Source organism: Sebastes fasciatus, chromosome 18 (assembly GCF_043250625.1).
Source record: "Sebastes fasciatus isolate fSebFas1 chromosome 18, fSebFas1.pri, whole genome shotgun sequence".
NCBI classification, from domain to species: domain Eukaryota; kingdom Metazoa; phylum Chordata; class Actinopteri; order Perciformes; family Sebastidae; genus Sebastes; species Sebastes fasciatus.
In genome coordinates this window covers 23835614-23851767 of record NC_133812.1, presented here as the reverse complement: position 1 = coordinate 23851767, position 16154 = coordinate 23835614, and the positions used below count along the sequence as shown (strand labels likewise).

General features: G+C 39.3%; 1 protein-coding gene across 2 annotated transcripts in view; it reads left to right on the top strand.

The window, feature by feature from the left end:
• The window catches only part of lama2 (laminin, alpha 2), a 222502-nt gene that overhangs the window by 100995 nt on the left and 105353 nt on the right, over positions 1 to 16154 (top strand). For both annotated transcript variants that reach the window (XM_074615044.1, XM_074615046.1), the window contains exons 19-21: positions 1301 to 1428; positions 6183 to 6269; positions 14914 to 15125. In XM_074615044.1, coding sequence (XP_074471145.1) covers positions 1301 to 1428; positions 6183 to 6269; positions 14914 to 15125 — 427 coding nt within the window. The remainder of the gene's footprint in view (positions 1 to 1300; positions 1429 to 6182; positions 6270 to 14913; positions 15126 to 16154) is intronic.

Sequence of the window (16154 nt, the reverse complement as noted above, 5' to 3'; positions counted from 1 at the left end):
AAAGAATAATAAAAATGCTGATATTAATATTCAACGAATAATACTAAAATACTTTTCTATCATTCAGCAAACTGACTAAGTGACATATTTTGTGGATATTTCATATTATATTCAATGCATAACAATAACAGTACAGAAGAACTGAGAATATTCCATCAGAGATGAGTTTTCACGTTATTTTTAGGAATTTTTTATACAATTATCTGTCTGTATTATGTATCTTTTTATTTATTTTTTTATTTTAAAAGTCATACATACTTAATAGGCTTCTTTTTTTTTTTTTTTACAAATCCAGTGTTTTCTTCTCCCTGTCGTTTGGCCATTGTTCCATTAGCTCTGTGGTTGTTTTAACTTCGTACTTTTCTAATGCAGGATGAGGCTGTTTTGCAGAGAGTGACGGCTTATATATAGCTTGTGTTCAGCTCTTCACCGTGCCCTTATCCTGTGAGATCTTTTTTTAAAGTTTATATCTTAAATAATAATTTAAACTTAAAAAAGAACAATTTAATTTTGTTTTCTTCACAGAAATGAATGAAATACTGAGATATAGGCCAACTGTATACTCAATTTAAAAAAAAATAATATAAGTTGTCTTACACCCCTTAAAATCAAGAAGGCTTTGCGACCCCCCATAAGCTTTAAGCGAACCCTAGTGGGGTCGGGACCCACAGGTTGGGAACCAGTGGTCTACTGAATGTGTCAGTACCTTAGTAGTTAACATGAATACTCATCCATACTCACAAATACTGAAACTTGTTAACAGGTTCTGAGGGACATTATTGTACCTGTGAATCCTGTGCGCTTGGTTACTATGGTAACAGAATGTGATGCTAATCCTGAACCATATCATTAACCTTGACCTCCTCGAGATTGTTCCTGCCGCTGCTGTCTGCTTGACAATGATTTGATGTGACAGCTTTATTTAATAACAACAGTTTTGTTGTTAGCGAGTGTCTGCTCTTCTTATTGCAGTGCCGTAACCCTTGAGCCGATTAGTTTTTACCTTTCCAGCCTTTAACCTCTAGAAGCAACATGTGACACTAATTACTCTAAAATAGAGCAGGTCGGTTCTTTGGTTTTCTTCTTTTTCACCGTCCTAACTCGCTTCCTACACTTAGTATTAATTAAATTCAATATGCCTTATTAGCATGAACGTAACAAGGACTATATTGACAAAGCGTCAAGTGATAATGAGATTATAAAGAAAAAGATGCTGACACTGATCAGACAGTTTGTTTGACTAATAGTTGATTTGTTTTCCTGATATAAATGAACTTTAACGTCTGTGTCTCTCCTCCAGGACTGCTCCCATCAAACCACAGGCCCCCACTGTGACACCTGCCTTACTGGTTATTACGGCAACGCCACCCGTGGGTCACCTGCGGACTGTCAGCCCTGCGCCTGCCCGCTCAGTCTTCCTAGCAACAAGTAGGTTCTGAAGATAACGGGGGTTAATGGCGCCATGACGACACAATTTAATCAAACGCTTCAATCTATCACTGCCTCAGCACTGTGGCCCCTATTCTCTCTTTTCGACCCGTCTCTTCATAATCACCTCCTCTCCTGACACTCGTCTTTTTAAGGATATCGCCACAAACTGGTGGCTTCATCACTGTGGGTAGGAATATAATTGTAATGACACGAATAGAAATATCATCACCGCAGGTAGAAGCATCAATATAAGTGGAGAAACATCATCCCTGTGGGTAGAAATGTCATCACCGTTGGCAGAATCAACACAACTGTGGCTGGAGAACTTAACACAGTAGAAACTCAAACCTCCTACAAGTAATTAAAGTATTTAAAACCTTTTATCATGCTGTGCCTGCTTCACAGTCGCAAATCAGGGTTGTTCAAGTTACAGCAAAAATCTGCTAAAAATGTAATTAAAAAAGCAGCAATCTGCTGTTTGTCATAGAAGCAGCCCAGTAGAGAGGCGTGGGACGGGGCCGCTCACCTGATGGTTCATCCAGGAAGCATGCAGACCCTGTATGTACGGAGGAAAGACGTTTTCTACTTTCTAACCAAGTCTCGCTCAAGGAGAAGTCTCGTTCTGAGAGGTGATTTGTTGCCGGAAGACAACGGGAGAAACGGGAGTGAGAGTTGAAGAGAGTAGTGCCGGGAAGAGTTTTTTGTTTTGAAGTACAGAAAGTGTAGAAAAGCGAGTCATTTAAGAGATTGTAAATGGTTGAATATTTACCTAATTTCGACAATGTGGATGAGGCCTAACCCTCTCATGAGATTTCAGAATGAGACTTCTCCTTCAGCGAGACTTAGTCACACACAATAGATAGGATCCAGGTGAAAAATACCAAGTAACCCTTTGAGGCCCCGTAGAAACAGTACAGTACAATAATTAATATAGTCAACATACACAAAGTCCAAAGATTAATACAAAACAGTACTAACAAACAAACAAACTGGACTAACAAATCACACATCAGCAATCAATAATAGGAATTATACCTACAGATAATGCTCCAACAAAGGCATTTGAGGAGTAGATCAGAGATACTTGTTAGTATTTGTTTGGTCACAGATCTGACAAAATGCTGGACGCAACAAACCAACTGTTGGTGAAGGAAATGAATTTGTACAAAAGCTATTGCTATAAGTAGGAACAATATATACACATAGGTTAAATTGGATATTTAATCTATTCCTGCTATTATAGATTTGCAGTTTCTCCAAATGACCAGAGAGAGATGCTCTGTGTTTGGTGCATACCCACACAGACAGACAGACAGACAGACAGACAGACAGACAGACAGACACACACAGGCAGCAGCAGCTGAGAATCTTCATGCAGTCATGACACGTCATGTCCAAAACTCTCCGAGCTAAAGAAAGCTACAACTCTCTCTGTCTCTCACCTCTCCCCTTCCCTACCTCCCATAAACCCCCCTCAGTAATAATAGCTTGAAGGTGCCGAGCTTTTAGCCCCTCAAAATAGCCATCTAGTCCCTTATGTTCACTGAGGCCAATCACTCAAATAGCCAGCCAGCCAGCCAGCCAGCCAGCCGGATTGCTCCAGTTAGCCGTAATGTTTAAGCTCTTTGGAACATCTGATAAAAATGATGTCCATGTTAGTTTGAGCACGGGAAGAAGGGTGGGGATTTACAGCGATTTGATAGAAATCAGTTTAGTCCTGGAGTGCTGTTCCTTTTTATTTACACCCAGGCTTAATTACCTCACTGCAAAGGAGTTTTTTTTTTTATCTTTTCAGTTGGATATAAATCTACTTAACAGATTTCAGGGAAATTTAGTTGAAGATCATCGGTCAGTTATCTATCCATAAAGGCCTTCATCATTTGTACCTATACAGTTTTACTTTCGCTTAGATTTTTGTTTAAAAAACTCACCACTGTTCTCACAAAATTTCACCCAATCTTTCCTAAAATTGCTCCACATCTGTTTCCCTTCAGCAGGTAGCGTAAATCCTGTAGTCATGGCCAATTTGACATAATTATTTGCACATTGTGCAGTTGTAACCAAGCACTTCAATCTACAATCTGTGGCCCCTATTCTCTCTCTTCGACCCGTCTCCTCTCCTGACACAGACTACATTTTGTCATCTTTTTTAAGGATATCGCCACAAACTGGTGGCTTCATCACTGTGGGTAGGAATATAATTGTAATGACACGAATAGAAATATCATCACCGCAGGTAGAAGCATCAATATAAGTGGAGAAACATCATCCCTGTGGGTAGAAATGTCATCACCGTTGGCAGAATCAACACAACTGTGGTTGGAGAACTTAACACAGTAGAAACTCAAACCTCCTACAAGTAATTAAGGTATTTAAAACCTTTCATTGTGCTGTGCCTGCTTCACGGTCGCGAATCAGAGTTGTTCAAGTTAAAGTATCTGCTAAAAAAACCAGCTAATAAATAATTTCGGAAGGAAAACACATAAAAAGACAAAGACACAGAGAGACAAATTCTCCAGGGGGTTTAGCACAGCAGTCTGTTAGTTGTTACTCTTGATTACTTGTTGAAGATCCTTTTTAACAAGTCAGCTCTGAGCAAATCCACAAAACTTCGTCTTGTTTCATGTAAAGGCAGCGCTACAGCAACATCACTACTAGTAATTTAATGATTTGAGTCTGAGTCACTTGAAATTTGCACAATTAATCCTCGTAAAAAGCCCCAATACTCCCAGGATTTAGATGTACTCCAAAAAATCTGCATGATTGTCTATTATTATTTGTCTTTTGATGTAGATCTGCATCAGATGTAGATTAAAAGATTCAAACAAGTTCTATTATTAGAGAAACTCATTTGGATGGTTGTGCCGCCTTGGCAGAGGCACTCTCCAAGTGATTTCTGGTTGTGTCTCAGTCTGAATGAAGCCTTTATACACATTGGATGTTTAGTTGTTTGGGATTGTGTGAGCTGATGTATCCGGATATTACCAAGATCAGTCGATAAACTTATCCAACAGCTCTTTTGATGAGTTGTGGTACAGTAGCCATACAGTAATCTCAACTCAATTACCTGTTTTTACGGTAGCATAAGGTTGGGTAATGTGACAGTGTTACATTTTTGCCATAGACTTTTCCATACTGTTTATATCTCAGGTTATATAAGGGCGTTTTAGGCAGTGTTTCAATGTGCTTTATCGTGATATTGGTGATATTTGGATTTTTAATCCTGTCAGTTTATCAATGTGATATCAAATTGTTTATATCATGATAGTAGATTGTATCTCTATTAGCCTCTCCTACTTTCCAGGGTCCAGACCTTTGAATCCGCCCGCTCCACTGAGTTTGAGTTGATTCGTCTGGCATCACGACATGAAACGGCGGTTTCTCAGTTGAAAAAGCAGTCCTATGATTAGTCAGTCAGCGCCAGGCCATTGTCAAGCTCTGCGCCAGAGACGGCATGTCTTATCAGTGTCGCCCGACATCGTAGTTTGTTTTACTTCGCTTCGCTCCACTCTTAAAACCCCTGGCAAAACCAGTGGCTACGTATCATAGACTGTATATAAAGATGGATGACACGTCTCCACTTCCTCCCACTGTACAGAAGTGAATCCAAAATATCCCGATACGGGAGCTGCCCAATCTTGAGATTTTTGACGTCATTTGGAGCCAGAGTCTGTGCGGTAGTGATCGGGAGGTGGAGCCACTGCATCATCCGCCCGAAACAATCGCGGGCCGAGCACAGCTGCAGCTTGTCAGCGAGAGAGACTCACAGCTGCCAATCATGATGTCCCACCCCTTTTTATATAGCATCAAATAACTAATTAAAACCTATACTGAGACCTATACTAAGACCTATACTGCAGCCAACCACCAGGGGGCGATCCAGAGGTTTTGGCTTCACTTTTGGGAGCTCTCAAGTCATCCATCTTTATATACAGTCTATGCTACGCATCAGTGACGACTTAAAATGCTGCTAGATTCAGATGGATACGTTGAATACATTGCATATATAGTGTAGTAAATATGTGTTGTCTCGTCACAAATTGTATACATGAATGTTCGTTTATACTTTATGTTCTTCAGTTACATAATTTCCCTCCAAAAAAACACATTTTAATGGCACTACTACACTACTACAGCACCTTGACTTAACCAGTGCCCATGATGATTAAAGCTGGTTTATACGTACAAATACAACCCATTTAATACAACAGTTAAGTGTTTTTTTGTTGTTCACATGCACCGGCCAAACAAGTTTATTTGTAACTCAGGGAGCCAGCTTGCAGTTAGCGAGCCAGTCAGTCAGCCAGTGAGTCAGTCTGGGGTCTGGAACCCGAGCCAGCAGAACTATCTATAGTTTATGGAAGTGGGAGGGTGACAGAACGGGGGTACCAGACTATCGTTTTACTCTCTCTCTCTCTCTCCCTCAGTTCGTTTAGGTTACTGTTCATAGAGAGGAAGAGTGTTTTCAAATTCAGGAGTGTGTGGACATACAGACTTGTGGGTGTGAGAGAGAGAGGAAATTAAGTGTGTGTGTGAATGTGAGGATTGTAAAGTGAAAGTAGGACCACAGGTGTGAGCGTGTGTGTGTGTGTGAGTTCTATGAGGATACAAACAATGGCCTTAACTCGCCTCTGTCCTCTCCTCTTCCTCCTCTTCCTCCTCCCTTTCTCCACGCTGGGACAACGCTACCGAACTCATCAACAACTTCAACAAAAACAACAACTGCTACGTCATCCTGGCGACTACGACAGTTTCAGTCCCACCTGCCACCTGGGTGAAGAAGGGGATTTGCAGTGCGACCAGTGTGAACCCGGATACACAGGACCAAGATGTGACAGGTAACACACACACACACACACACACACACACACTGAATGAGAAACGTTAACACTGGTAAAAACACTATTATGCTTAAACTTTATGCCGTTGTGTTGAATTTACTGGCTTCAAGCTTAATGTGGGAGTGTAGTTCGTTATTACAGAGCTGGAAAAGACTTGATTCTTCATTGTTTATTAGGGCTGGGATGATACACCTATCTCAAGATTCGGTACTATCACGATACTTGGGTGCCGATTTGACATGTATTGTGATTTTTAAGTGTTGCGATTCAATATTATGATATATTGCGATTTTTGTTAACTTCTTTAACACTGGATCATGGGAAAAAGTTGAATCATACACTTCTAGGGACTTTTACTTTGGAAAATATCTACATTAATACAGTACAAATGTTTGATTTTCAGCATGTATGTAGTCAGAGATGATTATTTCCATATATGTATTTTGTATATACAGTTCCCTTTGTTAACACTTTATTTTGAAAACCAAACGTAGTCACACGTGTATACTTCCCTTAACTTCGCCATGTTCGTCTCTAGCTCTCCCGTCAGCTGCGTTCTCCTTATACATCCATGGTCAGCTCCATCGGGGACGTTTGAATGTATTTAACATAAATGTCAGTATATGGGTGCTCTACAGTTGTAGCATCGCCCCATTTGACCAAGGAGATGAGAGTGACGGCCGGCTCGACCGCACGTTACCAAATGGCAACAGAAACCGCTGCTCATTAACCATTGTCTGAGTTCTCTATGTCTCGTTGTCCATCTAGCTTTCTGTCACAGCACATTTATTAGCTGAGTGACATTCTTGTTCCATTAGCTGTGAGCTTCTTTACCTTTATCCGACACTGATCTACTATGCTTAAGAGTCCCTTCTCCTCCAGTTTATCTTGAATTACTTTTAAAACGTCACTTTTTTTGCAGACTTTATTTAGCATATTCTGTACGTTCTCTTCGGCCCAGATGTCAAGCAAATATCAGACTTCTGCAGGTCAGTCCGCTCCCACTCATGTTAACCTGTCGTTTACCTGTGTCCATCTCATCAAATACCCACGTTTTGGGTTGCGTTTTGGTTCACTTGGAAACGGCTCGGACCGGTTGTTTTGGTCAGCACCAGAGAACGATCACAACCGCACAAACGAACAGCACCAGAGTTTGATTAAAACGGAATAAATGTTGGCTTGTGAAAGCGCCCATAGTTACAATGTGAAGTCCTTTATTAAGGCTGCCTTATTAGAAAGTGGTATCCAAATATCAAACAAATTGATTTGAGCTATCATATTGGAGATGGATGATACTGACCGACTAGACTATATCAAACTAGATCTGGTGGTGACTCAATAGCATCAAGTCTTTATGCTCCTGACCCACAATTTAAAATAACTGCTCCTGTCATAGCTGGCTCATTTAAGAGAGACTCATATCTCTCTCTTCAAAGTGATGGTTTGATTATCCTGGTTGACATTGAAGGCAACATTATAGCATATTTTAAGCACCGAATGCTATGTCTTATGTCTATGTCTTACTACGATTTGACTGAAGTTTGAATTTATGTAGATTGTGCATCACCTGCTGTGCAAGTTTTCCATTTTCCTTCTTGAGAATAGCAAATGAAAAATGCCTTCATGAGCCGGTTATAAGTTTAATATCTTTTTAGTTGTATTTACATACTTATTATAACAATTTTAATCTCAAGGATGAAACGTTGTGCTTCCAAATAGGTGTTCAGTTGCCGGTTGAAAGAGAGCTGCTGGTGGCCGTAGGGCTCACAGGGACCTCAGCTCGCTGCCATGCATAGTCTACATGCCTCGCCTCGCCATGCTGTCCACAGCAGAGTCTCTCCGTCTGCCTTTTAGTCTTTTTATAAACATCATTTGCCACTGGAAAGCAAACTGACTCATCGTCACTCAGGGCAGGGCAATATGGCAAAATTCTTCCATCACAGTATATGTATATTTATATCACGTTAACAGTATATATCACGATACAGTAATTGTTTTAAAATAACCATTCCGTACTTCATCACATTCGATTATTTTCTTCTTTTAGTTGGAACTTCCACACGAATAAAAATAACTGCTTCACATGAGACAACACTGGAGTTAAAAACAAAAGACTCAAAACTGTTAAACTAAATCTTAATCTCTGTTGAACAATCTCTGTTAAACAATAAGTTCACGTGTTACAGGTTTTAGGGATAACAGGTGCAAATACCAGGCTGACAGTCAGTTAGTGCAATATAAAAATCACACACATTTGTATTTTAGAGTATACCAAAAGAAAGAAAGATTTGACTTTTCCTGCAGGATTTGCTCATCTTTCATTTCAAAAAGCTGACAAAACAAAATAAACTACATTGTGCAAATGTCTGGAGATCATGTAACCAGTGTTCTTGGGATGCCTCCTCCTGCTCTGTATTTACAACTTTACTCTCCTCCTCCATGTCTGCCCGAATCACGTTACCTTGCGAGGCAGCTAGATTTGCGATATCGCGAGAGAAACACACGGTGGAAACGGTGTTGTCAAATCTCTACCGGTGGACACATTTCTACCTCCACACAGTATACTGTATATCGTCATATCGCCCAACTCTATTGTCAGTTGATTCAACCCAGCCAATGACCAATATGGTCCAGTGTTGACAGAGAATCCAACCGGTACAAGTTCACTGCTCTGACTTTCTCTCTGAAGTCCACCCATGGACCCATTTTAATGCAACTAAATGGGATAAAGCTCCAGTAATCATCAGTCACTTTTTCTAAATGGAGATAGTAGTTTTGTTTGTTTTGGGGAGATTGTGTGCCGTGTATGTGCATGTAAATATGTATTTGTGTCTAGAATGCATCTGTGTATATGTGCATTATTGTGGTCGTGTGTGTGCTGTTCTGATGCCATATGGTGCCTCCAGTCAGTGAGAGAGGGACAGCTGGTAAACAAAAAGGAGAAAGAAAGAGCGACTGTTGTATTGACTCAGAGCACATATACAGTCGGAGCTGACATAATGTAAAATAATATCTTATTACTACAGTAATGACAGTATTAAAGAGCTAATCAGCACTTGGTTGTTTCTAGTTCTATTAGTCTAATTGATACCTGCTATGCACTACCTGCCATTACACTTCATTATCTACAGTGCTTTTGTTGTTGTTAATGGTAATTAATTGTAATGTGCCAATTTGTCTGTATTATGGGCTTTAACGAAATAAGCTCCCTCCATTCCCTCTATGCTAATAGACTATCCGCTCGCCGCTAAGTGATTCTGCTTTTCAATTTCTTGTCCATAAACAGCCATTTAGAATTTAGCTGAAAGCTGTTTAATGCAACTGCCTCACAAATACGTCCGATAAAACACTTTGAGCAGTAAGCTGCTGTTTAGTGATATCCAAGGTTTGCCGGTATATCCAGATGTTAGTGGCTTTTTTAAAGGTATTTTAGATTTTACACATTCATTTGGATGCCGGTGACTCAACACCGCCTCGCTGTAAATGATGTGGGATGAATACGAGGCACTCAATAGATCAACCTTTCATCTAGAAGGGCACAGGAAGCAGCGGTGATGGCTATGATTATTGTTAATGTTATTATATGTATTTATATTAATGTCAACAATTCATTAAAAATGAAAGTCATGTAAGGTCAAGTCTGAGTGATCGGGCACCGCTTCAGTAGGGGGAGGAAAATATTAAAGATTAAATCTTGTGACGAGTCACCTGAAATGAGATTTCCTTTCAGGGCAGGTGAATAGTGGACAGCATGACTTTTGAAATTTAATAATAACAACAATAAGGATGAGACCAAAGAGCATTTAGGTACATAGTTCCAAGTAAGGACATGATGCTGTTGTTACCAGTAGTAGCATTAGTAAGTGAGTATTTGTGAAGCGTTAGTTCAGCATTACTAGAAGAATATAGCAGTAGTATTGATGACTGTAGTATTAATGGATATTTTCAGTATCTCGTGATCTAAATACAAATATAAAACCTGGGGAGGCACTGAATAAATTGTGATCTATAATAATATTGTAAGTTGAAATCATGAAATTAGGACAGAAAGAAGTAGATTCTGAAATTATGGGCTGATGTTTAAAATAACAATTTGGCTGATAGCCGATACCGATATTTTTCTTGTTGCTGTTATTTAATCCCCTTACTGTATGTGCCAGGGAAATAACTGCTGTTTTATAGTCATTCAGCATTTCATTACAGCGTCTTTGAATGAGCACAAACTCAATCATACTAATTTATGAAACAACCTTTAACATAGATTTACCGATGGCAGTCAACAAGGTGAATATCAGTTGATACCAATGTTCAGCCGATACATCGGTGCATCCCTAGAAGTTTTTAGAAATGTAACTCAATGTCTTTGGAAGAGAGGATTGATACTTTCATCTAGCACAGAAATATAAAAGACTGAAATGTGAGGGCTTATCATATTTAATGTTTAAAATAGAAAACGTATCTGCCTCGGTCTTTGTCTCTCTGTCTGTCTTTCTTTTGAATATACTGTATGATGCAAAGAGACAACTGCAGAAACAAAGGTGGTATAGAGGCGTTAATCAAGTGTTTAGAATAAAAGCTTTTGGAATAAAAATGTTTATGTTTGATGTATACAATTAGAAATTTAAAGATTAATATTTAAAGATACTGAATACCTTGTTCTAAACATAAGCATTTCTTTATAGCATTTGTATCCATGACTAAATAAGTAACAATCAAACTTGAGTTCAAACATGTTGTGTTCATTTAGGACCCCGTTGCTCTTAGGTAGATAATGATATGATGAAATAGGTTTCAGGGTTAATTAAAGCTGTACTATACATGAATTGCATTTTGGCAACCCCACGTAGGTCATTAGTTTTGAGTGTTGCTGACACTTCCATAGCTCCACTCACTGACTTAATGCAGCACGTCACAATTGTTGTTTGAACTTATTGAGATTTAAATCTGCACTTTGTGCTTTGGCAGCCTCAAGTGGCAGCACGGTCGACCCATTGGAAAATGTAAATGTTAGTCATACAGAAACAAAAAACAAGACCTCATTTGATGTTATTTCCTCGCCATAATACACATACATTTAAAAGTAAATTACAAAATAACTTCAAGATGTTTATTCATATGAAAGTCACATTTTATTCCCTAAAAACAACCTGCCCCAATTTCTGCTTTCAACAGGAACTGTACAGTAACACTCAGAGAGCGAGTTGATCTCCAAATGCTTTGAAAGTTATGGAAAAAAATGTACGAGGGAGGAGCACAGCCTGTCCTCCCCTGACGCCGACTCCCCATTTATAACACTAAAAATAAAAGCAGATAGCTTTTAGGATCCCAGCCCCTCTCTCTTTTCCTGCTGTAACTCTACCAGTTGTGCTCAACGTCCGCTTCCTGTACGCTCTGAAGGCTTTGACCAGGTGTCTAATATATCTCTTTCAACTAAAAATACCTTCACTTCCTCTTCTAGCCCAAGTAACTACACACACATGCTGATGGTATATATTACTTGACTTTGGCAATATTATCCCTGTTCATCTATTCATGCCAATAAAGCACATTGAATTGAGTTGAGTTGAAATGTAACAGAATAAAATAGAAACCTCAAGTGTGAATTAATCAAAATACAAGCACTCTTCTCTCCTATCAAGAAGTGAGATTGCTGCCAGTACGATTCTCATTCAAGTACTGCAGGAATGTACTTTTAGCGCTACACACACACACACCAACGGAAATACACACACACACTTCAGCAACATGCACACACACACTGAAGCTAATAAACCAGTTCTATTGAGTACCAAGGAGGGTCAGTGGTAATAATGGCTGGCTGCTCTTGACTCTTTCTCTCTCTCTCTCTGTCCTTTCTTTACCCTCCTCTCTAAATTCAATTCTCTTTTCAATGTGAAGACCTTTCCCCCCCCTCTCTCTTTCTCTCTCTCTTCTCTTTCATCTCAATTCCCTTTTTAGCCTGTAGAGCTTTATTTCAGCTTAGTCCTGTTTTATTTGGTTTCAGTGGCTCTTGACACGCCGCAGCACTCTCAGGTTAATATATTTCGCAGCATCTGGTCTTCCTCTTATTATTAATCAAAGAAAAGAGGCTGAAAAGCAAAAATGAAAATCTTGGAACGGCGTGACAGTTCACACATGTGTGTCCTCGTCCTTGCTCGAGGGTGCCGACAACCCTTTTTAGTTTTTGTTACTATGAATGATCAAGAGGATGCTTTTGATTTTTGTTATTGGCATTTTCTTTCACTTATTTTTTCATTAAACACAAAGAACTTGGCAACATAAAAGAATCAAAGCATTTTTTTTTATCCCAATCAGTTAAAACTAGGGCTGTCAATCTATATTAATCTTGATTAATCGCATGATTGTCCATAGTTAACCGTGATTAATCACACATTTTTTATCTATTCAAAATGTACCTTAAAGGGAGATTTGTCAACATGGGACGGGGCAAATATGCTACTTTATGCAAATGTATGTATATATTTATCATTGGAAATCAATTAACAACACAAAACAATGACAGATATTGTCCAGAAACCCTCACAGGTACTGCATTTAGCATAAAACAATATGCTCAAATCATAACATGGCAAACTGCAGCCAAACAGACAACAACAGCTGTCAGTGTGTCAGTGTGCTGACTTGACTATGTCTTGCCCCAAACTGCATGTGATTATCATAAAGTGGGCATGTCTGTAAAGGGGAGACTCGTGGGTACCCATAGAACCTGTTTTCATTCACATATCTCAGAGGTCAGAGGTCAAGGGACCGCTTTAAAAACAAACCAAACAAATCAAAAGACATCTAGGGCTGCAACTACCGATTATATTTATTGTCTATTAATCTGTTAATTATTTTATGTTTGGTCTATAAAATATCAGAAAATGGTCAAACATGTTGATCAGTGTTTCCCAAAGCCCAAGATGACGTCCTCAAATGTCTTGTTTTATCCACAACTCAAAGATATTCAGTTTACTGTCATAGAGGAGTAAAGAAACCAGAAAATATTCACATTTAAGAAGCTGGAATCAGAGAATTTTCTTTTTTTTTTTGTTCATATAAAACGATTAATTAAAATATTTGGAGATTAATTCAATAGTTGACAACTAATCGATTAAATGTTGCAGCTCCAAAGACATCAGTCATACATTTCTGCAGATTAAATTGTTATTAGCAGCAGTAGCATGTACAGTAGATGTTTCTTGCTCCAGGTTTATAACAGTAATTCAGTAATATACATATTTTTTATGGGTAAAACTTGGACAGTCTGCTGCAAATAACCTGATTTGGAACAAACTGCCTGAAGACATCAAATCTCCATTTTTTTTAAATCTCTGGTAAAGCTTATTTTTTCTTTAAACTTTCATTTCATATCTGTTGATGTTTGGTTTGGCTCTGCTGCCCTCCAGCTCTTTTGTGTGTATATTTATGAAGTAATGTGTGTCTGTATGTGATGTGAGTGTTAAATATGAATTATACAACAGCCTTCAGCCGAGCAGCCTCGCTGGTCAAAGACACACCGATGCTGATGATTCCTGTGGACTCTGCTAGATGAGCTTTATTGCTTGTTTATTTCCTGATTGGATATTAGTTGTCAGCTCTTGTGGGATGAGACCTGCTGTCATTAGTGATCTTGTATCTGGAGATCAGCATGTTCTTGTCATACAAGCTGGAAGCGGAGGTAAACAATATTGTGCTAATATTTACCTGCTGATATCAGAGAGTTGTTTGTTCTGTAGTTGTTAGATACAAAAGAAAGAAGACGAGGTGAGCCTCCGCGTATATTCTTGCAGACCTGAAAGCTTGAAACTGCGTTTTCAAGTATTATTTGCCACATGAAAGCAGAGCAAAGCTGTATTTTCAGGAGATATTACAGCACTACCCGCTCTTTCAAGAAGATGATGCAGTATTATCTCCAAACTCAAATTGTATTCTGAGAAAGAGAATAACAGGATGACGTCTTGTTGCTGCAACTTGAAAGCACACCAGATGGGATGGTGATCGATTGTTGAGGTTCTTTAAAGCCCCTATGTGTATAATTGTTTCTGTGATTATAGCATCTTTCAGATTATCTTCATGGCATACATTTTTGTTTGTGGAAAAAGGAGATGTTTGGATGGAAAGTTTGTGCAATCGGTTTCAGCCCAGTCATTCTCAATGGGGCAGATTAGAACTGGCCCACATGCGCAAAAGTACAATAACAAAGATGTCACACCATGGATGTGTAAAGAGAATTGCATACAGCATCGTAGACGGGCTCCCGTTCACTCCTATGAAAGTTGCTAAGTGGCGCATGAAGCCAAAATGGCTCGATTGCCGAGTGATAAAGTACCCGGATCATCCAGCGACCATCTGCGTCCATTGGGCCCATAGAGGAGGCGCAGTAGCGTTTCCTTTAACTCCGCCTCCCAGCCCTCGCTCCAGCCTCGGTCTGGGTCTCATTCACATGAACGGAGGAAGGGAAATAACTCTGGATTCAGCTATTAGTGCATTTTACAACTTTTAGGACCTAATGATTTAAATAAGGGCGATTCAAGTGTTCATACTGGGAAGTTGATTTACCAAATCTTGTTTACAGTACATCCCATATTAACCAGCATTATTAATCTCACTGTTTCTGTGTCTCTCCGCTGCCTTCTAGATGTTCCAACGGATACTACGGCCAGCCTTCTGTGCCGGGGGGATATTGTCAGCCCTGCGATTGCCACAGCAACCTGGACCTATCCATACCTGGGAGCTGTGATGCAATCACGGGCCAGTGTCTGCGCTGTCGTCAAGGTTATGGCGGCGGAACCTGCGACAGTTGCGCTGACGGTTACTATGGAGATGCCATCACAGCAAAGAACTGCCAAGGTGAGTAAACTGACCTACAACAAGCGTCAAAACTAAAGAAATAAACAAATACATGTTATACATCTATCAGTAGCTTTAATTTGTTTGGTTTGTTTTTAAAGCGGTCCCTTGACCTCTGACCTCTGAGATATGTGAATGAAAACAGGTTCTATGGGTACCCACGAGTCTCCCCTTTACAGACATGCCCACTTTATGATAATCACATGCAGTTTGGGGCAAGTCATAGTCAAGTCAGCACACTGACACACTGACAGCTGTTGTTGCCTGTTGGGCTGCAGTTTAACATGTTGTGATTTGAGCATATTGCTTTATGCTAAATGCAGTACCTGTGAGGGTTTCTGGACAATATTTGTCATTGTTTTGTGTTGTTAATTGATTTCCAATAATAACTATACACATATATTTGCATAAAGCAGCATATTTTTCCACTCCCATGTTGATAAGAGTATTAAATATTTGTCAAATCTCCCTTTAAGGTACATTTTGAACAGATAAATAATGATATGATTAATCGCGATTAGTCATGGACAATCATGCGATTAATCGTGATTAAATATTTCAATCGATTGACAGCCCCAGTTTTAACTTCACCTTCTAGTATCGGCTCAGTTTGCTTGGAACATTGACCGAGGGGGTACCAAAAAAGGCACCAGGTGCTATCCACAACTTTTGCTAATGGAAAACCAAAAAAGTTGAGTAGAGCCGTGTTGTACCATGCAGTTAAATTGCGGCATAATTTCCACTTATGTGGCCACGTGGCCGCTGTTTAGCTAAAGTTACAGACTCGCTTTAAAGTCCAGGATGATGGTACCTTATTGTGCATTCCCAAAATACATATTTTTACTATATTATGAGGTTTTAGTATCGCTGTCATAATGTTATTTAAAGTGATTATAGGACATATCAGACAGCCGATACTGGGACACAGAGAATGAATTGGCTAAAAGCAACGTATTGATTTTGTCTTGAGATTTTCTATGAACAGTTTGCCATCAGAATGATTTTTAAAGATGCTGTAATCAGATAAAA